Here is a 24,941-nt window from a genome sequence, read left to right on the forward strand (position 1 = left end):
ACAGATAATGCCATGTGCTTTAGGTCTGAAGAATTCAAGAAATTCTGTGATAAATATGGAATCACTAGATCAACATCTTCCCCATATCATCCACAAGGAAATGGACAAGCTAAATCTACAAATAAGAGTTTGTTGAAAATAATAAAAAGGACATTGGATGATAATAAGAAAGCTTGGGATTCTAAATTGCAATTAGCCATATGGGCTAATAGAGTGGCTGTCAAAAAGGCTATTGGTGTGGCACTATATGATTTGGTAGATGGAATTCAGGCCAGAATGCCTTAGAACAACTTGATAGGACTCTACAATTAGATCCAGTTATATGATGAAGACACTACAGATGAAATGCAAGAAAGGATGGATGAACTAGTAGGATTGACAAAAACTAGAAGAGAAGCATCTCTTAAGAACCAAAAGTTACAACTGCAAGTAAAGACACTCTATGATAAAAGAACGGTAAGCAAGAAGTTTGAAGATGGAGATCTAGTCTTAATGTGGAATGCTAGAATTGAGGATAAAGGAAAACATGGCAAATTTGATCCTATCTGGTTAGGCCCTTATTTGATTGAAAATACTTGGGGTAAGGATTCTTATGTTCTCAAAGATCTATCAGACAATATTCTTGAACTGCCAGATCATGGACAGTTCTTGAAGAGGTATTTTTCTTGAAAAATACTTATTTTCTCCATGAACAGTAGTCTAGGTTTCCTTGTACATTCTGTATAATCTTTGTGTCTTCTGTACAGTCCCTATATATTCTTTTGTTCTACATTTTTCTCTCTCTAAGTTGTCATAGTTTTTAAGGTCAAGCTTGTGGTCTGCTTCTCCCAGGGATTTTGAGCCCTCATATGAATCTTGCTTATTCATTGTCCCTAGATAGAGCCACTATTGGCCTAGTTTTTCACTACCCTTGTTTGTTGTATTTAGCAGTGACAAACCCTAAATGTGCACTCCAAGTAATTTGAAATTTGGTTAAAAACCCTAGGCAAAAAATTCACCAAATAACCTTGTGCCTTGCCTTGTTTGGCCCTAGCCTTTGAAAACTTTAGAAAGTATTATTTCAAATAAATTTTGTCAGGACATTTTTATCGTAAAGGTTTATTTACTTAAGAATGACCTTTTAATCTTTTGATAAACCTTATAAAGTTTTCCTTAATTACATTATTTTATTTGAAAAGGTCCTATGTAATACAGATTTTGTGTGACTATTGATCTTGATCAGATCAGCGGCCATCACATTCCCACAATAAGAAGATGCAGGGCTTTTAAATATTGCGGGCAAGCACCTTTTTTGACACGTAGCCCCTACTGATGTTTCAGCCTCAGTGCGTCGAAAAAAGTTTGTGGTTGTTAGAGCTAGTCAGACCTTTTTGTAGAGTTGTCAGTATTCTTGCACACGTTTTGAAATTCTTGCAATATCATTGGCCCATTCTTTAATAAAGATATTATTTTATAGCTTAGAGTTCCTGTTCATTGATCTTGCAAAAAATCAAGGGCTAGAAAATGCCTACAATAATAAAGTGCATGAATGTTAAATATTGCGGGGAAGCGCCAATGCGACGCATGGCATAGTGCAACATCATGGGCCTACCTTTCTCAGAAGGTAATAACAACTTGTCTTATGTGGTACTTTTCAAATGAGCTGGAGTATAGAGAAAGCATCTCATTGGTCCAACTAGTTGACTAGTTATTACAACCACATAAGATTTGCGATCGTTGTCGATCTGAATAAGATCTAGGGTTAGCGCTTACCCGCAATATGGACTTGCTCAACATTTAAATAATGCGGGCAAGTAGGCACAGTGGTACCAAGACTTAAAGGGAATGCTAAGTCATGCCATGCTGGAAAGGTTAGATGAAGTAAAGTGCCCTCATTGGTGGAATATGACAGGTATGCCAAGTTGAAAGCAGTGATGTCATGGGCGTTGAAAGTTTAAATACCGCAATCAAATTTGTTAGAGCATGTTGTAAAAGGATGATATTTTATTGGTTAAGTCAACTGAGTGGGCCATCAAAGAAAAGGACTTTGGCCCACCATCAATTTAGGAAAGATTGATCGAGAACGCATACCCACAATAAGAAGTTGTAGGAATTTTAAGTAATGCGAGCATGCGCCCTTTTGACACGTGGCTGGGGGCTTGAAATTTTTCAAGGCATTTTGCTTTTGAAATAAAGTTGTCTGATCTTCGAGAGATCGATGGGTCAAATTCAAATTTGAAATACAAAATGAAACTAACAGTTATAGGAATTAATATGACTCAAAGTTTCCTTCGTGCGACCTCAATGCACTAGTATAATATGAAAAATTGCCATTATTGAAGCACACAATCACAAATTTTCTCAGAGTGAAAAGGATTTCCAGAGCTAGGGCACATAATTTCTTAAGGGTTTCAACGAATTTGCAGAGAAAATTACAAAGAAAGAAGGGAAAATTTAGCGGGTAAGTAATCTATAACCTGTAATAATAAAGAATTTGTTGTTGTAAGAGTGTGAAATTGTAAAATGCCTCCATGGAAGGAATTTTCTGGGCAAACTGATTATTTAAAGAGAGCTATACATGATGATCTCCTAGAAAAAATTCTCTTATCATTAAATGAAATAACTAAAGGACGGGAACTCATTTCTAAGAACCCTAGGGTAGTTGTCGTTGAGGGTTTCTATGATAAGGAAAACTGGGTAAGAGACGCCCAAGTATCTATTGGGGGTTTTCAATTGTTCAAAAAATGGTTCTTAGAAAGGAATTTAGATAACCCCCATGAGCAATGTCTAGGAATTTGACATTGGAAAATTAACAATGCCTACAGTTTTCTTTGATAGTGATCTATTGACTAACCTGGCTAAGAAATATGATCCTATTACGGGTTGGGTGAAGAATCATTCTAGACTAAATCTTTGTAGGGTTTTCCCTGAGCTGCTCAGTGAGGTTTTTAACCTTAACCCTAACCATGTTGTACATGAAATTATTGATATGGATGATTTGCAAGCAAGATATGATGTGCAAAGAATATACTTGAGGACAGGGCCATTGCAGGAGCATGCTGCTAAAGTTGGAACTTTGTCTATGATTATTACTCGCACACCCGAGCCATTACTGAAAAGACATTTTAACCCTAGGGCTCAGGCATTTTATATTTCTCTTTGTAAAAATTTTGGAATGGATGAAGCCGAGAAAATCCCAGGCTCAATTGTCCTCGTAATAGTTCAAACTCTTCAATTTGGGATGAGCACTATTCTAGATTTTGCTACTTTCCTTGTAAAGGAGATTCATAATGGTTTGGTGGGAATAGCAAGGGGAAAATTGGATAAACCTTTCTGTTGGTATTCATTGCTCATGCATATATGCTTGTACAAGGGATTCACCTTTTTCTCCAAGGGTATGGAGCTGGAAACAACTAGAAATGGAGAGAGGAATAAAGTACAGTTGTAGAGTGTGGATATGACCTTAGAAGCTACAGATGTCAATTATGTGAGGTTTGATAGATATTTTGCATCTAAGCTTAGATTTCTTTTGAGAGGAGACAACCCTAGAATTCCATAAGCACTATTAGAATTGGTCAGACCCAAGGACCATGCAAAAGGGCTATTGGTTAGTCATAATTGGGGGGATATCATTCCCTATAATGTTTCAATGGTGATAAGAGTATATGGCTTCCTGGGAAAGCCTCATGTGTTGCTTTTTCATGTGCCTTTGAAGATAGGAATAACTGAGTTGTTATGGAAAATAGACACTATAGATGAGAGGGAGTTACCTAAGAAGGGTACATTTTTCCCAATTGTTACTGTGGGACATGATTTTGTTTTTGTAAGGAAAGGGTGGAAGCATTTGAATTTGTTCTTAGATAGATATAACATGGCAGAGTCTCATGCCAGGTTTATTGATCCTGAAGGATTCTATGACCTCTTAAGAGAGAGAATAAAAGCTTCCTGCATGATGCAACAAGTTTACTATCCGAAGGATGTGATTAGAAATGTTTTTACTTTGCAAGAACAGGAATTGAGAAAGGAGAAATGGAAAGTATTTAGCAAAACCCTACAATTCATTAATGCTTTTGACCTCCGTTATGATCCACTGAAAGAAAATAAATATTGGGGAGCTAAGATGCAGGCATTGATGAATAATTTTTTTGTGATAATACAAGCCATGAATGAGAAGAAGGATTCATATGTCAAGGCATATCCAGACAAGGCTGCAGAGGTGCAGAAGAGAATAAACAGTAGAAATATGGTGTCTCCTGGTCAGTACACTTTGCACAAAAGGGCAGAATATGTAATGATCCAGAATGTGCAATAGGCTCCCCTTCAGTAGAGACCAAGGCCAGAAAGCCCACCTGCAGCCAGTGCTCCAAAAAGATAAAAGTTAGAACAAGGGTCTTCTTCCCAAGTGGAGCAATATTCCCCAAGCCAATCTCCAATTAGGATTGATGATGAAACATCTCTAAGAGAGAAACTTAGTCAAATTGGTGGAGAGGGAGATGTAATTGTTACCTCCACAGATTTGGAGGTTGGAGAGCCACGAGAACCACCTACACCTTCCTTGGATTTAACTGTTGTTGATTTCCAAGGTAAGGAAATTGACCCTATAGTTGCCCAAGCCTCTAAGAGGTTTATTAATGATGAGAATTTTGTGAAGTCTAGAACATTTACACAATTTTTGTGGAGGCTAAATATAGGAAATTTTGAGAAGACTTCTGAAAAGATAAATGCAGAACAACCTGATAAATCAGATTCTTCTATAAAGGAGATAAACTCTAAATTTTTGAATGATTTTGCTCAATTTACCCCTGAGGCTAGTAGGCAAGTAATTAGATAGACAGGAGTCCTTATTTTGCCAGAATGGGATATAGTGAACCCCAAGGTTTTTGATTTAGTAACGAAGCAGAAGGACATCCAATTTAAAATTGAAGAAGAGGTATTACAAGCTCATAGAGGAGTCAAGTTTAGTGATGACCACCAAGCCCTTGTTATTTGGCCAATTGAAAAAAGAGACAAGACCAGAATGCAGAAAATTTCCACTGCAGAGCATACTGGTGCATTGATAGTTTTCAAGGTTGGTGAGGTAGGCAGTAAGCAGATAATAGGAATGGCCTTAGAAATGTTAAAATTTGGCAGTGTTGTATCTGGCTAGGAAGAAGATAGATTTTCCCAACTCAATACTAGGTTTGAGGAAGTTTTGAAAGCATATGAGGAAAGGGGTATACAGATACAGTCACTGGAAAAAAAAGTATCTCAAATGGAGAAGGTACTGGGGAAAAGAAAAGTAGAAGAATCTAGCAAACCCAGGATTGTATACCCTCCCAAGCCACTTGTTGAGCCTTTTAAATCAACTCCAATTGTTGAAATACCAGACACCCCAGAAAGGCCACAGTTCTACACTACAAAGGAATTTGAAGAAGAAAAGAATAAATTATATGCACTACATGTGGAACTAAATGATTAGTATGAAGAGAAATTGAGATGAGGTGTCATGTATTTGGTAGATAGAATTGAATGGCCATCATTTTTTGATTTGTTATCAGGGATTGCAACCATCAAGGATGAATTGAAGAAAAATGAGGGTAGTTTTGGACCCCTTATGCAGAAATGGACAGAACGGAATAAAGATATTACTACTATGTGTATATCTATCATTCAATTACCATATCATCAAATAAAACAGATCTTTGACTTGCTAAATAAATTGCAAGGTTTTGATGACAAACAAGATTCTTTTCAAAAAAGATTAATTATTTGTTTTTCCAAGTATATTGCAGAGAAGTTTTATTTATTTCCTTGTGCTTTAAAGACCATTGATAAAGTGAAGGAAAAGGAAGATTGCAAAAGAGAATTAGATGAAATTCTTTTTGAAGGGATGAATAAAATCATTAATGAGACTGGTCATTTGTTGTGGGCAAGGACAAATGAAGAGCTAGTAAAAGTGTAGTTATTCTACAACACCATCAGAAAAGATTTGGTGGATATGGAGGCAATTACAAATTCCCTAATAACTGTACAAGGGGAAGTTCTAAATTTTGATTGGCCAAATGACACTTCTTATAATGAGTGGAAAGATAAATTCATGTCTATAGAGCAGATGTTAGAGGATGATGAGGCAAAAGATGATGCAAGTGTAACTGTTACTTTAACAGTTGATGATGAAGACAGAGAAAATCCCCAAGTTAAAGTAAACTTGCAGGTAATTGAAGAGGACACATCACTTTCAAGCCTCATGGTCACTTATTCTGAGGAATCAGATTGATAGAAGAATCAAATCATTGTACTCTGTCGATTCCAAAGGATGTAACAGAAAGGGGCTCACAAAAGGAATGTTTGATGTAAAAATCTTTCTGTTACTCACATTTTGTCATTTTTTGATAGGTGTATGTAAATATTTCTTGTAAGGGACACCTGTCATTTTCTCTTAGCCCGAAGCTTGTTGCATCTCACACTATATAAGTGAGATTCCAGGGCTAGAGAAAGGGTCTGATTTCTATTGTTTCTAGGTGATATACTTAGTTTTTCGGTCCAATGTTTTTTGAGCAAGTTTATGATGTATTTTCTCTGTTAATTCCTAAGAATACATTAATATAGAATGATCTCTGTGTTTCTTCTTAAGGTCATTCTGAGTTTACTGCAAAGGTATACAATTTTCAAAGAAAATGAATACAAATTATGAGTTGTCCCCATATTATTTCTTTCTTAATTTTGTCTCCTTTTGATTACTTGGTTATCTTGATATTGTATGAGTAAAGGCTTGTGCAATTGAATGCAATCTAGTTAGGTTGTATATCCGTTCATCACTGCTATTAGTTCAATGGGTTAAGTAAAAGCTTTGATGAATTTGATGAGGTTGCTATAGTAATAAGAAGGATTTTTGAATGATGAATTCTAATAAGAATTGCTGATAATATTTGTTGTAAGGAAAGAAATTAGATCTATGAATTTGTAGTAGACTTTGAACCCTAATGGATTAGGCACTGGTCAAATTGATTCAGCTGGAAGAGAAATATGTCATAAATGGTTTTCAAATACAGAATTATAATCAATTTTACTTTTATTTCCTGAATATTTTCAAATTTGGCCAGTACTTGTTTGCATGGAATGTTTTAGCTTTAGTTAGCCACTATTGCTGAGAACACGTGCAGACCTATAGAAGAATTTTGGCCAGATCTGTTATAGGGGATGTGTTTATCGAATTGTCAAGAATTATGCGTGTATTTGAGGATTTGAGATGAGAATCAAAATGAAACTAAAATAATTCTCATACAATGTTTCCTAGTCGTGAATCATCCTTGGGTATACCCACCCTAGTTTTGTAGAGCCTAAAGAGTAGAAAACCACCCTTGGTTTTGTTGAAGTTGGGTCCAAATGTTTTGCACATATAATTGTTAATAGGAATTGGCTAATCCTTAGATTGTGTGAGTGATGTCATTTTGGTATGGAGCATTTTGTTGCTTAGTAGTTTTTAAAACACCAACAAAATGGACTAACCAATAGCCCTTTTGCATGGTCCTTGGGTCTGACCAATTCTAACAGTGCTTGCAAAATTTTAGGGCTATCTCCTCTCAAAAGAAATCTAAGTTTTGATGCAAAATATCTGTCAAACCTCACATAATTGGCATCTATGGCTTCTGAGATCATATCCACACTCCACAACTATATAGGATTCCTCTCTCCATTTCTAGTTGTTTTCAGCTCCATACCCTTGGAGAAAAAGGTGAATCCCTTGTACAAGCATATATGCATGAGCAATGAATACCAACATGACAAAACAAAGAATGAATTTGAGATGTGTATGATTGGAGAAATGAAATATTTCTTGGGATTGCAAATAACATAGAGTAAAGATGACATTTTTATATCTCAGACTAAGTATCTTGAGGATTTATTGTCATGATTTCATTTGAAAAACTATAAGCTAGTTGGAACACCTATGGTGACTGGATGAAAATTGTCAAGTAAGGACTAGTCTCCTAGTACTATGAAAACTAGGCACATATCTCTAATTGGGAAGGTAATGTTGATGATAGGAAGAGAACAAGTGATGGTGCATTCCTTCTTTGTGGAAGATTGGTTTCATGGCTAAGTAAGAAACACGATTTTATTTCACAATACATGACAGAAGCAAAATATGTTGCAATAATGTACAATTGTATTCCAATCATATGGATGAAACAAATGCTAAAGGATATTAGTATTGAATTTTCAGAACCTATAAGTACTTATTGTTATAACACAAGTACTATGAGTATGTCAAAGAATCCAACTTTACACTCAAGGACTAAACACATTGCTATTCATTATCATTTTCTAAGAGAGAAAGTTGTAGAAAAGGAATTCATACTAAAATATATAAGTACTAAGCAACCTATAACATATATCTTTGCAAAACCATTAGTTAAGGACATAATTGAGTACCTTAGATGTATGCTTGGGGTAATGTCCCCACTTGTTCCAAAGTATTTGATGCAGAATTGCATCAACTGGATTCAATTGGGAGAGTGTTAGGGAAGTTTCATATGTTGAGGATACTCAGAAAATCTTTTTGGTTTTGATGGCTTTTCATCATATGTTGTCATCAATGAAAAAGAAGGAGATTATTAGGTATACAAGTCTACTTGGCACTTGGATATGTTGAAGTGTTATATTGATGACAAGTTTGTCATTGATGACAACATATATGTTTGAGTTCATGACAAACTGGGATTCTATACATCACAAAGGTTTATTGAGTTAGTGCAATTGGCATAGAATAGGTTAAGCTCTATGAGCTAAGGATTATGTTCATAGATGAGTGTTCATGCTACATCTATATTCACTTATGTTCATATTGAGTATTGTATGAGTTATAATTCATTTGGTGAAGACTAGTAATAAACTAGCGAATAGGAAATTTTGTCACGGGTAAATGGCTTTATCTTATTTGCAAAGTTGAATAAAGGTTAGTGAACTTGGAACATGGTTGAAAACATGTTCTTGATGCTATATTCATGAGAGTGTACCATGGATATTATTCTAGAGAGGTTGCAAAAGTAAAACATGCAATATATTTTACTGATAGTTAATTGGGCTAGTGAAATGTCTTGATATTTGTTGGATAAAGTGATAATTTTATTGTAATATGTGAGAAAATTATTGTATTAATTGCAATGATGCTTGAGAAGGCGTGTATACCTTAATGAGGTCCTATATAATCATTGTATATTGGGAAAGCCTAAACATGCTGACTAATTAGTTATTTGGATTTGGTATAAAGGAAAGATGGTTTTCCTTGGATGTATTTATGTAAGTGATTCCCTATTGTGGCTATTGTGTGATAACTATGCACTAAGGATGCAAATTTGATCAAAGAATAGAGCAGAGATAGAGTTGAATGATGGATTTGGACTTTGAAGGAACTATATTGGCAATTGAGTTTCAATATTGGTTAGTTCAACTTATTGAATTTGTTATCTCAAAGATCTACTCTTTGTTGTTGACTAAAACAATTTAAATAATGGGTTTGGTTGTCTTCCTACAAGCCTTTAACAAGGCATGAACCTTCTAACTATTGGAGTTGATGAAATCTAACTCCAAAGACACCCAAGATCATCTGCATGCAATAACCTGTCAAAGGGAAGCCAAGGAAGGAAAAGCATGGAGCTAGGGAAAAACCCTAAATAGACATGAAAGACAAGAAGATATTGCAACACAAGAAAATATGTATTTACAATATGCAAAATGTGATGATGAAAATACAATGAGGGAGCCCAATATAAAGGACTTAAGGAATCTCCTAGAAGAAGCTAGAAGAAGCTAGGAGATAAGTGTGACAACTAAGCATACATCCACATGAGGTGGAAAGTCCTCGAACAAAGTGAGAGGATAAGTATGACTTAGGAGAGAACAAACTCTCGTATTGTCAACAACTTATAACAAACTCCTAGACTATAACTAATAAATAAAATGCATTTACCTAAGTAAGCTTAAGTAAATAGAATAAATAATTAATAATTATTTATTTAATTATTTACTCTAACACCCCCCCCTTAAGTGCAACTTAGGGGAATGCCTTAAGCTCCCAAAACTAAGATGAAAATGCAGAATGGGTCCCGAAAACAAGGCCATTTTAGGTACCCATGTACAATGCAAAATGCAACCTCTGAAAATGGGGAAAGAGAGAAAACCACATGGGAAAAACTCTCCCCCAAAAAGAGAAAGAACCTAATGAAGAACTGAAGAAGCCTCCAACTAGGGGAATGTTCCCATAAAATAGGAACAAAGAGTGATCATGAAGAGCATCACTGAAGCATGAAGAAGCTGCAAAATCTATGACCAAAAAGAAACTGCTGATCTGAAGAACCTCCATGGAAGAAGAAGGCATGAACCTAGTGTGTCTATATGGTAGATGATCCATCTCACCGTAATGCATAGGTAGCCAGCCACTGCAATCGCCTTGTATATAGGATCAACCACTGAATACATAGCTCACACTAACAAACCATCGAACCACGGAAGCATTACAACAACAGAATAACCCCCCCTTAATGAAGACGAGGTGAGATGAGAAGCAATTGAAAATGTGGGCCAAAGTCTCCTGCAAACGAACCAAGAATGATGAGAGAGGGAAAGAGGTACAAACACCCATAAAGACATGATCAAACTAACTCTGTATGGGGCTAATGTCATGGAAGGAACACTCACTTGACAAAGGAAGATGATACAAATATGGCAACTACTATCCCTCCATGGTGCTTTATGAAAATAATGCAAGTACAACTGTCTCAAAACAATGTTCATGACCTTCGGAATGCAAGAGTATCACTTTATCTCAGCGTGATACATAAAAGTGCTTCAAAATGATAGCTACAATGATCAAAACCAAAAACAAGCAGCAACAAAAAAAAGTACAACTCAAAACAAAGGATCCCATACCAAGAAAATGACCCTCAGACCTAAAACACCCAAGATATCCACCATGGATCAAAAATGCCAAAACAATGATAGAAAGAGCATGGGGCAGAATCTAAAGAAAATAACATTTCTAAAAAGTACACAGAACCAACTTTTCAAAAAGATAACGTTTTCAAAAAATTGACATGGGATGCAAAAGAAATATAAGCCGGAGTCAAAAATAGAGCTTCAGACTTCAACTGAAAAAAAAGGCAACAAAACTACATCAAAACCTAAAAATACCTACACCAAAGTCTTCGTCTTAGAACCAGCTTTCTGACGCTTCTTTCGCATTGGAAAAATACCTTCATATGTTCAAGTTATGGCCAAAAAATAAGAGTAGGTCCAAAATGACCCGGAGAGGTGCAAGGGGATGATGTAGGTGACATCAGCAGGTCATTGCATTAAATTTGACAGCTTGAAGGTCATCATCGCAAAAGGCAACCATGTGACAGTCACATGCATATCGCTGACAAGGCAGGGTCCACATGGCAAAGTGCCACGTGGCACTCTTGCCACGTGTCACACGGTAAATGGTTGCAGAAACCCACACAGACTGGATAGGTCAGATGCTGACTGGGTTGCACTATATACAAAGTTGCAGTTGAGTTGGTAGAAAACTTCCTCACGGCAGGTGCAGTGAGTGACACGTAGGCTGGAGCGCAGAACAGAGGCAGAGCGAAGGGATAAGGTGGCACTATGATAGGAACCATTGGTGGATGTTGTGACAGAGGGTGGCGTTGCCTATCTGCAATGGCTCACCGACGACGGTTGGGCCCGGGCTACTCTGCGGCGACGTGATGGCTTGTGAGCAGCGCCCGGGTGGTGTACTAGCAACCATAGGGTGGCGCGGCAACGGTGGCCCCTATTTATATTTTTAAAATTTTGTTAATGCTGATCATCCGTACGATCTGTATAGAAAGGTCTGCAACTAAATCTTTTTTGCCTCCCGAAGCTCTGTCTCCAAAATTGACAAATTTTATATGGATCTTAACTGAAAAACACCTTCTGAATCCAATGGCAGTGTCTGTTTGGGCCCAATGTGCTCTTAAAATATGATGTCCCCCTGATTTAAAGAAAAAATGCACAAATAAACTAGGGTTTGTGACTTCAAATTATAGCTTCAAAAAACCTTCAACGAAGCAACAATAAGGAGGCTCTTATACCATGTTGGAGTTGATGAAATCCAACTCTGAAGATGCCCAAGATCACCTGCATGCAATAACCTATCAAAGGGAAGCCAAGGAAGGAAAAGTGTGGAGCTAGGGAAAAACCCTAAAAAAACATGAAAGACAAGAAAATATTGCAACACAAGAAAATATGTATTTACAATATGCAAAATGTGATGATGAAAATACAATGAAGGAGCCCAATATAAAGGACTCAAGGAATCTCCTAGAAGAAGCTAGAAGATGCTAGGAGATAAGTGTGACAACTAAGCATACATCCACATGAGGTGGAAAGTCCTCGAACAAAGTGAGAGGATAAGTATGACTTAGGAGAGAACAAACTCCTGTATTGTCAACAACTTATAACAAACTCCTAGACTACAACTAATAAATAAAATGCATTTACCTAAGTAAGCTTAAGTAAATAGAATAAATAATTAATAATTAATTATTTAATTATTTATTTTAACACTAACAAGAGTTCAAGGTCTCCTAACATGGGTCTGTCCTTTAACCAAGGTTGTTGTACTAATTGCATTATATTTGGCTCCTAATAGAGACACATCCTTTCACAAGGAATATTTATGTTAGTACACTATGTTCTGGGTACTATCCCCACCAAGGTTTTCCCTCTTATCAAGGGTTTCCCTAGTTAACAAATCATTGTGTCACTATGTATGGTTTATCTTTGGTTGTGGTTCATTATTTTGGTTATTGAAGTTGGATTTAATAAAATGCATATAAGTTTAATATGCTCACAATTGATTCCCCCCGAACTTTCTAACAATGAATTCATCTCAAAGGTTGACAACACATAATTTATTTGATGAGGACAAGAAAATTAAACAACTAACTTTCTAGTTAAGATCCATAATAGTAGATCTAACATCAAAAGGGACATGAAAGGAGTATAAGACTTTGATCCCTTGATCCATAGACCTATACGTCTCACAAACATCAAAAAGCTTTCATTTTGTCTCATCTTAAAAATTTCTTTATTCAATCATATAATTAAAAAATAAACTAACTTGCTGTTACTAGAGCTCTTTAAATAAATGGGTCTTCATCATGGATTGACCACTCTAACATGTTGAGATGTTTCTAACCGTGATACATCTGCATATAACACACTGACAAGTCATGACATTTGAAGAGGCACATGTCTTGCTAAGTAAAAGAGAGATTGAATTGGGAAAATTTTGATACAATACATCTTACACTAGAGTTAATTAACAAGAACCAACACATTATGTGGTGATTCATTCTTGAGAGATTTGAACCTTGCTCAATGCCTTATTGCTCTAAGATATTTTCTATCTACCAGAAGTTCTACAATATGTTTTTTGAAGTATACTTAAGAGCCTTTTGTCTTATTCAATGATGTTCGATGGGTGTCCTAGTAATTTCCTCCCCTTCTATTCCTTTTCCTTCCCTGGTTGGGCATACTTGTTATCCTACTCGACATCTTCCCTCTCTCTTGTGATGGTCACGGTTGTCTGCAAATAGATGCCTTTGTTCAATGAGATTCCCTAGTGATAGAGTTTGAGATCTAACTATATATATTTCTCTTTGCCCCTCAACTTTGACTTATCTCTGCCCCTTTATCGCCCTTGGAGTTCTATGTCTTGTTCAATATAGATAGAATTACAGGTCACGACCTTTTATTGAGTCATTTGTTATTTTAATTATCACATATTTTATACATTATTAAATATTATATTACATTGTATTTATTATGTCATATGAGTAATAATATTTAATATTTTATTATTATTTGTTGTTTTATAATATTAGTATATATAATAATAGGTTATTATTATTGATATTGTAATTTATATTTCATTATCTATATATTACAATCTTGATTTATAATTTGATATATATTGTACTATATCTTTAAATAATGTTATTATTGATATATTATTATATGTATTTTACTTACCATTGGTTATTATTTATTTAATTAAGGATTATTTATTGTTAAATAATATAAATATGGGGACATGACAAAATTATGTTCATTGGCATTAGTGATCATACCTACAACACAGTTGTGCATCAGTCTACAAATAAATTAAATCTGGTGAGAAACTTTACATGGTATCAAAAGCGAACCCCACGCCTATTCATACTAAAGCATCTATTGTGGATTGATGTGAATGACTTGCACACTGGCAGTGTGTAGATGTGCTTATGAAAATGAGTTGAAGCTACAAATTGCTTTGGCTAGGCTATTTGATAAATGTCCCAAATTTGATGTTAACATGTCATTGTCCGGCTCTAATGTTGGTACACGGGCACAAATAAGGGCTTAGTAAATGAGTATTCACTATGTGTGATAAATATTCACTCAAGCATAGCAATTTGTATATCTTAATGTATACCTTATGGAACCTTCTAGTATTTAAAACCTATTTTTTCTGATCTTAACCTGGCTAGAAGTTGCATAAGTTACTAGAAAATGGACTTCTTTAGTGTGAGGTTTTAGTCTAAAAATTATTTCATGTTGACAATTATTTCTTGTCAAGATACAATTTAACATCCTTCAAACTAGATATTTGTGCAAATAAACAAGTTGTCATCTCTAAAGTTTTTTTTCTAAATCCTCAAGATAGCCCTATTTAATTGAAGAAATAAATTGGCATTTTAGTTTTTTCTAAGTGGAAAGCATTTCTATTCATTTATGTCACCACCATACTTATGTATAAATATTATGAAAATTGTCCATCAATGTAGACACATGTTTCTAGAATTATCCATAACAAATTTCATAATTCTTTTGTTCAAAGTTTCCATCTAATTGAGGACAACTGAGGGCTCTTAGACCCTCCCATTAAGTTCAACAAAGAATGGAGTTTGAAAAAAATCAATTTCAAGTCTCTTATCAAATCCTTCAAATTCAATTGTAGGCATTAAAAGGAACAACAAAATCTCCATAGGAAACATCCATCTTGAACTATAACTAAAAAGAATTGTAATTTGCCTTTGCTATGAAGAGTGTGCTTTGAATTGATAGAAAGTAATTGAAAACTGTTGCATTTTGTGCCCCCGCCAAATATTTGAATTTTAAATATTGCCCGCCCAACGATCACTTCCCTGTTTAATGTTATTTTAAACATCCCTAGGAATATCGAAAAAATTAAATGATCAGACCTTATGATTTATTTCTGCGAGCCCGCAAGTTCCTCATCGTTGGATCAATCTAGATCGACGGATGGCGCTATCTTGCTATGGGAAGTTGCATGTTGTTTTGCCATAGCGACATAGCGCCTTCTCGCCACGTGGCAGGTGGGTCCTCCCTTTTACCTTGTTGTTTCTCTAGTGCCGAGTTTTGTTCCATCCATGGTGGGCGCTATGGCGCTATCAGAAAATCGATGTTCCTCGCCATTAGCGACATAGCACCCAGATGGAAAGTGATACTACGACAACATCAAAAGGAGGGTGGGTCCCAAGTATGCCCCGTCAGATGTCAGCGAGGAAATTTGTCAGGCACGTTGGCAGTTGATCAATCTTTTCATTGTCTAAGGTATGACTATGTGGAATGTGGGTCTTGCTTCACTTGGTAGGCCATAAACGAGGATTTGTCAGACAGGTTGGCACATGGATAGTTTCTATTAGTTGGTATACTGATAAGTCAGATCCGTTTTCCTCACCCTTCAATCAATCTAAATCAATGGTGGGCGTTATTTCGCTATGGAAAGCTGCGAGGAGATTATCCGTAGCGACATAGCGCCTCGGCGACGTGTGGCACAGATGAAATCATGGGCCTGCCTTTCTCCAAAGTGACATTATGACTCGTCCTCAGTGGCAATTGTCAGGTGGGTCATAGTACAATGATGGTTTTTCATTGGTCCATTTAGCCAACTCAGTGTGCAGTTGTACAATTTTGTTGGTCACCGTAGATCTAAAGAAAATCCACGGCAGATGTTATCTCGCTATGGAAAGCTGTGAGGATGTTACCCATAGTGACATAGCGCCATTGTGCCACGTGGATTAGTGGGGTCAGGTCTCGCCAAGATGAGGATGCCAGGTTGTGCCAGGTGGTTGCCAAGTGGATTCATAGACCACAAACTTTATGGAGGCAAGCGTAGTATTACGAGGATCTTCCACGATCGTTGATCTTGTGGAGATCAAGGGTGGGCTTTATCTCGCTATGGAAAGCTGCGAGAATATTACCCATAGCGACATAGCGCCCCAACGACGCATGGCAAGGTGGGGCTGAGTGTTATGAAACTGCAGGGATGGTACTAGTTCGGGCCGAGTCGGATGTCAGGTGTGCTAAGCTATTTTGTGGGCCCAAAAGTTTTAAGGGCAAAGCGCGGTAATATGGCGAGTCTTCACGATCATCAAATCTAAGGAAATCAATGGTGGGCGCTATCTCACTATGAGAAAGTGCTTGAAGGATACGCATAGCGACATAGCACCTAAGTGACACGTGTCCCAATGGGTACAGTTGGAGGTAGTAACGGTTAGCGACCGACAGTTAAGGTGACTGTCGCGGTCAAGGTTGTAAGATGGCGTAGTTAGTAATGAAAAGAGATGGTCAACCATGTAAGACTCTTGCAAGGTGGCAAGATAAAAGGAGGTTATTGGTCCATGTGGCCTACTTCGCTTGCAATGTTCGGTTGACTCGCTAACTCTGCTAATTCATGCACCAAAAAATGATAAGAAATCAGGTTTTGTCAAGCGATTTGATCTTTGTAATCAATCCCAACCAACCCAGAATGAATGCGAAACAAAGAAGAACATTCTACCACCCCGATCTATCTATCTACTTGGTTAGAGCACAGTTATGGTGCCACCTCTGTCTTCTCAAGGCCCTGTTTTAGTTAACAGTTAGATTTTGTGGTACCACAAGTTATACTTAGATCAGATTTCTTCAGATCCCCATGATTGTTCTTGGTAGAGCCTTGATGGTGGTGGTTGCAGGATAGTTTTGGAGGGAAAATCTCAGTTATGCCTGAACTATAAAGGCAATTTTTGTGAATTTTGTAGGGTCAACCTTTCTCTGTTTTCTCTGTTATTACTCTATAGATTCTCAGTGTAAATTCCCCTGTGCCTCTGAACAACATGATTTTTTGCCTTGTCTCTTTCAACCATTAGTATGAAAGTGCAAGAACTCTTTGCCTCTTGTTGGTGTTTTGTAGAGATCTATGATCTGCATGACTATATCTCCTTGGCCTATGAATGATAATATAAGTGAATCTCCCTTTCCTTGTGTCATTCATCTTGGTCTTCTGATCTGCATGTGATTATTAGATTAAAGCAAGTCTAAATGAGTATATCCTTAGTTTCATTCTAGTTCAAGAGTGCATATATGGGCAGAGATTGGTCTAAACACTCTATTTTGGTGCATCACCTCTTTAGATTAGATTAGGTAGATTTGCTTCCATGCCCTCCTTCCTTTTCCTCTCCAAGAGTAGTTAGGTGCATCCTGATAGTAAGAGGAAGTTGACCTTCTCCAAAGACTCAACCTCATAGTTCAAGTGACACAGCTTGGAGGTTGTTTCCATGTTTCACTAGGTTGTCCTCATGCATAGGCTTTGGACAAGGGTGCAAACCTAAGTGACAACAAAAACTTCAAAGCATTGGGGGAGAAATCGCCAGTTTACAAAACTAAGGAACTAATCTTCAAGCCATGGAGTGAAGCCACAAATAGGTTCCTAGCATATGAATTCATTAAAAATAAAATAAACTACTCCTATACTACAATTTGAGTAAGTAGTAAAGTGGAAGATACCAATGCCACAGTGAGATCAAACGTCTTCAATCTTGTAGCCTTAAGGGAGCCTTGTATCGTGGATAATTACTACTAAAATTCTTCTTACCACCTTTGGCCTCCATTAAAACTTTCACACTATTTGTATAAGATATTGTAGAAAGATGTACACGAGTGTCGTGAACAATCCACCCCACCAGAATGAAAAACACAATCTTAGCCTGAATGTAATCTTGATCCAAATAATTTTGAATCCTCTATAAAATCCTTCACAATAAAACACTAAAACAACAATCTTCGCGAAAATCATCCCCTGCAATACTCCCAAGCAAAGGGAAAAAATTTACCTTCTACTTATTAAATACAAACATTAGATCTATGATATTACTTTCATATATTATCCCAAGTACACTTTTAATCATGGAGACAATTGAAGAAAAGAAACACTAATAAACTAATTTGAAACTACAAAAGAGGATATAGGCTCACTAACTTGAAATGGTTGGTATGTTTGTACTAATTTCATTTTATTACTGATTTTTATTATTAATTGATTACTTTAAAATACTTCTTAGATATCAAACAAGATGGAATTTGAATGAAGTATTATTCAATCTTTCTTTTATATGATTATAGACTATGTCATCCTATAGTTTGATCACTTATTATAGATACAATTATTATATAAATGATAGACACTTATTAAAGATAATGGAGCTTATCATGTAGAGCTCATGGACATAGAAAAAATATGGCTCAAACATATCAAAATCTCATGTCAAGTACTTGAAATTGCCTATGTCATAAATAATAAGAGATATTTTAATTTGAAGATTCTTCCTACAAATAATGATTATCCATCACATTATGTTGCCCATAGTCAAAAAGTTGTGTACTAGGCCTACGAGATCTTAAGACGTGGATTCTAGTAGAAAGAAATGGTGTTCATTGTAAGTAACAATGAACAAAGGAGTTTCTTTGACTATGTTCCTATGTTTGTGAGAACTTTGTCATCTCCTAATAGAATTGTACACCCCAAATCCTATTACTTCAAATTCAGTACATTAGATATTTGTAGCCTTTAAATTGTGATTTCTCCTTCGATCAGTCCAAGAAGGGTTATATTTTCTCTCCACAAATTACTTTCGTTTTATAAAAAAGAAAAATGTGTGATTTAGATCATAAATTTGGTTTGTATTAGCAATGGTACATAAACCTACTAGGTTGTACCATTTCACTAAATTCAAGAGCTCATCATAGATTTCATGACATTGAGAGTCACTTGGGTAGGAACTTTGGAAGGCATATTAAAATTATGGGATAGTCCAAGAAAAATTGTATATATACTATAGACTCTGCAACTTTCCAATTTTCTTGCATCCAATTTTGTTGATACTCCACCAATTAATATGCCAATAATGACCGATTTCCTTAACAAGATTATTTTCATTTCAACCTTGGTTAGTATTACTTTTAGTAGGCTTTCACCTATTTCATAGTAATATGCATTTTCATTTTTTATAGGCAAAATAAGACTAATAATATTTCATAGGAAATTATTCCCAATAAATGACCAACTACATATTATCATTCTAAATTAACCAAATATTAATTTGCACAGATTTAAGTACATTCAATAAATGCCCAAATACAAATTAACATTCTAGATTGACTAGATAATCCATAACATCCTCACTAGTACAGAGAAACAAATAATGAAATAAAATGAAAAGTGAGTAGAACTCAAGAGTAAAGTGCATGAAGGTTTTTACCTTGCCAAAATGGCCACCATGGTCCTCTATCCTTTTTAAATCAGTCAATGCCATGAGAATATTACTTAAATTCCATTATCAAAATTTTTAGTATAATTGTCAGAACATGACAAGCCTTATAAAAAAAAATTTGATTCCTATAATTAAAAAAAAATAGTGATTTTCAAAGGGCTCTAGATCCTTTACAGTATACAGGAACAATAAAGATTGGAAGGAGCCATAGCAAAGAAAAGTGCCAAACAAACTATAAAATCAAAAGACCACACACAAACTAAACGATGGCATTCCCACATTTCTGAAATTGATTATTTTCTCACAATCAAAATCAACAACTATCTAACACCCACAAAGTAGCAATCTAAAACAAAGATTGCTTGAAGCTAGCAATGTTCCAACATTTTTTCTTAACCACAAAATAATCCACTTGTCTTAAATCTCTTTTTCTATATTAGTAAAATATACCACTATCAGATACATAATCAAAAGCTACTTCAACAAGAGCTTACACATTAAATTATTTCTTTGATAGATCATCCATGGAAATATCCTTAAAATCAACAACCATTTAGGCCTTTTTAATCTACTTAAATTAATTTCCTTGTTTAATTATTTGCACAACTATTTGTAAAAATAACCAAATTTATTTTTCTCATTATTTGGACTATTTTTAAGCAATAGTTTACAGTAGTCTTCAAGCTCTTAGAAAGTTTTGAAGATAATCAAAACTAGTAGAGATGTCCTTAGTAATGAATCTGAGACAGTCAAATTTGTAATGAATTAATTACTAAATAAATTGGTAATAAGCATAAGAAACCCCTTCGTCTAAGTATTCCAAAGGTAAGCATAAACAAATTGATCAAATCATGGAACATAGTTATGTTCTTTGTAAGATCGAATCCTAGAGGCTATTTTTTATTATCATAGGAAAAGGTCAATTATTTCTCATAAACAATGAACGTCTAAAAAAGTTCAAGAATAATAAATCTAATTGGAAAAATAAAGTAAGAAAAAACTATATAACAAAGAGATTACCTAAATTCACTACGCAACTTTTATTTTGCTTAGACCGTTATTTTTCCCATTCATCTTCACCATAACCACATCAATGATTGTCTTCTCTTCATTTGAGTCCTCACAACTAGCAACCCCTCTAATCTTTCCTACATTGAGTTTTTGAATAAATTTCAAATTCATGTTCTATAAGTTGAAAATATTTTTGGATATAGTGAGTAGTATTACGCAAAAATAATCCTATTATGTCAAAAGAAAAAAACAACCACAAAATATAGTGGCATGTACAACTATAATTCATATTGATCATATAGAAAAAGAGACATTACAAATCTATCTACTAATATTCTATCACTAAGGGTTTCATCTTGGTTCTATAGTTGGATCCCCATTAGCCTAAGGATTTTTCTTCTATGTATCCCTTCTACTTTCCTCATTATACGAACCCAAGCAAATGAACTCAGCATGGTACAAAACCTCTTACTTTGAGACAAGAATCTTACCTTAGCTGTTGTGTTACATCGCACCTCATACTACTACTATGTAGTCATTCTTCCAAAATTTACTTCCATCTTTGTTATTCTCCTACTACAGATCTTATCTGCAATGACCTTTTATTCAAATAGAGAAATAAAATACTGTTAAAATTTAGGGTTAAATAATGATGTTTATCTTATATCCCTATTATTATCAAACCACATTAAATAAAAAGAGAAGGAATTTTGAGTGTTTTCTATAGTGTCATTTTGTACATGAAAATTAGCCTCTTAGTCCAAAAAAGTTATGGCAAAGAGGCTAATGACAAATGTTGTAGGAATTTTATTTTCACCACTTTAAAATGCATTTTATTTCATTTTCTATTGCCTCTTCAACAACATTTTGTACAAAATTTGCAATTCAAGTTTGTTCGCTATGATTCTACATTTTATATAAATGTCTACCAGAGCAACTGTAAGTAATAGTGTTGAGCCAAACACCTCCCTTAGTGATTGCTGACACACTGATCAAAACTCATATAGCGCAAATGGAATTTGGATACACTCCTGCAGAAAGTTATGAACGAAAAACAAAAAGGGGAGAAGAGGCTTCTATTCCTTTCCAACCTACCCAAAAAAAAGAGTCACTTAGTAACAAAATAAATAATTTGGTCATACTGTATAAATTTATTTCTTTGCTAAAGTTGATTGAGAGCGCCCATAGGTTTTATTCATTCCTCTCAACAACATAAAAGTCTTTTATAGATCATTTCCCAGATTTTACATCAGAGTTGAGTGCATGGGATTATCCAAAACAGTGTGGGGACTATGGTGTGTGTATTGATGGGGAGTGCAATTGCTAAAAAACAATGAATGGTGAATATGCTTTTGTTCCAATCTAACTATCAGATAGCTTTAGTATAGATAGGCATTTTCCTTAAATGGATCAAGCTTCCTATTTCATATATAACTGGGAAAATGACACTATTCTAATCTAGGCACAAGAGAATCTTGTGAAACCCTATGTCTAGAAAATTGCATTTATCAGGTATGGGGGTTTTGGCAGTGCCAATTTAATCTCTTCAAATGAACAAGAATCCAAGAAATGATTTATATAGTTCTATTTCTTACCTCAACATTCAACTGACATCTAAGGGAAAAAATAAATGCCCAATTGTAATCATCAGTTCTTTTGTTGTAGGCCCAGTGTAATCCTCCTCCTCGGTGGCCATGTAGCAAAAAAATCAAAATGAAGAAGACTCTGTCAAGATACAAGGTACTTCAATTGTGAGATATTTAGTAAAATATTTACAAATTACTATGGATAAATTTAAAACAAAATTGGGAATGAAGGATTCAATTCTATGCTTCATAAAATGAGAAGCTATGCCCAACACGTTGGTAGCTATGTGGCAGCCTAATAATCTTCCACAGTAGAGAAATATACAATAGAGATACCCAGTTTTCAAAGCATAGCCTAGACCAGTTGGATGTTTGAAAATGTTTTATCTAATATTTGGATGGAAAAAGAAAAAAACTGTTGTGAAAAATGTTAATAGTCAATAGAAAAAAAGGAACAAAAAAAATTAACATCAATTTAATTCAAAAATTTTCAAAAGACTATAGAATTTGGCAAGATTTTTGTATGTGGCGTGATTTTTAGGAACAAAATAATGCTTAGAAAGCTATTGAAAACTATAGTCTCCAGCGACTTAAAAAATTATTAGGAATAAGATATAAAACATAAAGTATATTTTTTCATAAAACATTCAATAAACAAAGTTGACGAGTAGATTTCTTAAGCAATTAAGCCTCTTATCCATACATACCTTATCCTTACGTGGTTAATGTCACGAGTAGTTAAAAACTCTTTCTAGGCTATCCTGAAGACATAGACCCAAAGAAGGTGACACATCCATTTTTTTGGCAGGCTGAAATTTCCTGGCGAGAAGAAAAATTGAAGAACCATGGCGGCTGTAACGAAGTCTACCCTGTTCCTCTCTACAACGCCAACGTCATTTTCTCGAGTGCCAGTACCGCGCCTTTCCAGCACTGTGGCGTTGAAAACCCAAAACCCTGGTATTTCTCTCCGAGTCGGTGCAAGGCGCAGTGTGGCTGTCAGGGCCATCGCTACAAGCCCTAAAGTAGAACAACTAGGCACAGAACTAAAGCAGCTGACCCTGGAGGAGGCTCGAACCCTGGTCGACTGGTTGCAAGCTGAGCTTGGCGTTTCAGCTGCTGCCTTCGCGCCGGCCGCTGCGGTGGCCGCGCCGGGCGCATCTGCAGCCGGCGGTGGTGAAGCCGCTGCCGTAGTGGAGGAGAAGACGGAATTCGATGTTATTATTGAAGACGTTCCAAGCAGTGCCCGAATTGCGGTCATCAAGGTTATACGAGCTCTTACCAGTTTGGCCCTAAAAGATGCCAAAGATATGATTGAGGGTTTGCCTAAGAAGCTTAAGGAGGGCACGGGTAAGGACGACGCGGAGGAAGCCAAGAAGAAGTTGGAGGAAGCCGGCGCTAAGGTTGCCATTGCGTGAGGTTTCAGCTTTTAATGCTATTCTCTTTTTCTTCTCTTTTTTTGGTATCTCTATGTGTAACGGTTTGATTCTTTGGTGACATTGGGGATAATTTATTTCTGTAATCTTTCATTAATTGGTTTGAAATACCCAGTAGAGATTTCTTCTTTTTCCTGTTCCTCTGCCTTTGTGACAGACTGTACATATCTTTTGTCGCCAGTGCCTAAAGTTCAATTTTTTGATGCCAATTTATTTTTCTTATCCTTTTTTCTTATCTCCTTTTTTCTTATCTCCAACTTTCAAGCTTAATTCAATAACCAAGGATGTCAAAATTTCACCATATGAGACTAATCGTGTTCATAAATGCATAATTATATATTTTTAAAGATTTATGTAAAACTCATCAATTATAGTCTTTCTACAATCCATGAAATGTTGTCAAATGTGTAATAACATTCCTTATATCTTTGATTTGGACATGTATAGTAGTAGGTAATCTACAACTTATGTAATTATAATAATTTTCCATTTCTATGGACATTCAAGAAATCATCAATATAAACATATATTCAAGAATTTAATTTTTTTAATCTTTTGGTTGGTATTCTGAGGCCTCAACATTTATTTGATTCTTTGTTTGGCATGACGGTGAACCAAAATTAATAAGGATGTTGTTGGTTCAAGTTGAAGGGTTGTGTACAGACTGACTGTATTTTATGTTGATGTAGTTGGAGCAGTTAGAAGATTTTGTAAACAGTCTTCAAGGTTTTTTGTCAATCAGGGTCATTTTTTGATTTTTTATGCGCAGTTAAGAATGTAACCTTGCATAGATGGCTGTGATATGAGATTGAAGTATACACACATATCTTAGTTGCAATATTATTTACTTACTGACTAGCGATCAATTTAATTGCTCAACTATGATGAAGTTAATTACAAGAACATTACATACTCCATTCTCTTGTTCTCCTTTTTTCTTTTAAAAAACACAGTTTTCTTGAAAAAGTGTAAAGAGTTTCAATTTTCTTACAATCTATTAGCCAAAAATAATAGAAAAAATATGACACACCATGGGACTCTCATCGCTACTTTAATGTAGTTATTGTCATAACCAGTGGCAGTGATATATAATGATATTTATTTTCTGTTTGCCACAATAGTGCTGCATGTCATGAATTTTTTTGAATATTTTTCATTGAACGACCCTACAAAGTACCTTGCCACTGTCAATGTTTAAAAGTGTTGGTGTAACAAGTATTTACTATTTACATTTAAGTTTACTTAGGTTAATGCAATATTTAAATATTTACTCATTAATTCACCTAGGAGTATGTGCACTCTTGTGAGTTGTCATGTTGACAATATTGGAG

The 24,941-nt window shown here is 35.4% G+C and overlaps 1 protein-coding gene across 1 annotated transcript; it reads left to right on the forward strand.

The window, feature by feature from the left end:
* Nucleotides 1-22,898: 22,898 nt before the first annotated feature.
* On the forward strand, nt 22,899-23,749 carry LOC149565111 (large ribosomal subunit protein bL12c-like). Its single transcript, XM_089818656.1, has one exon. The coding sequence runs from the start codon at nt 23,023-23,025 to the stop codon at nt 23,590-23,592; it is 570 nt and encodes a 189-aa protein (XP_089674782.1). The 5' UTR covers nt 22,899-23,022; the 3' UTR covers nt 23,593-23,749.
* The last annotated feature ends 1,192 nt before the right edge of the window (nt 23,750-24,941 follow it).

The sequence above is a fragment of the Cupressus sempervirens genome, chromosome 3 (genome assembly GCF_028749045.1).
Source record: "Cupressus sempervirens isolate cs-2001-9-10 chromosome 3, ASM2874904v1, whole genome shotgun sequence".
Taxonomy (NCBI): domain Eukaryota; kingdom Viridiplantae; phylum Streptophyta; class Pinopsida; order Cupressales; family Cupressaceae; genus Cupressus; species Cupressus sempervirens.

Excerpts from the sequence above, each read along its gene's own strand:
- LOC149565111 (XM_089818656.1), top strand. The coding sequence starts at position 23,023 with ATGGCGGCTGTAACGAAGTCTACCCTGTTCCTCTCTACAACGCCAACG.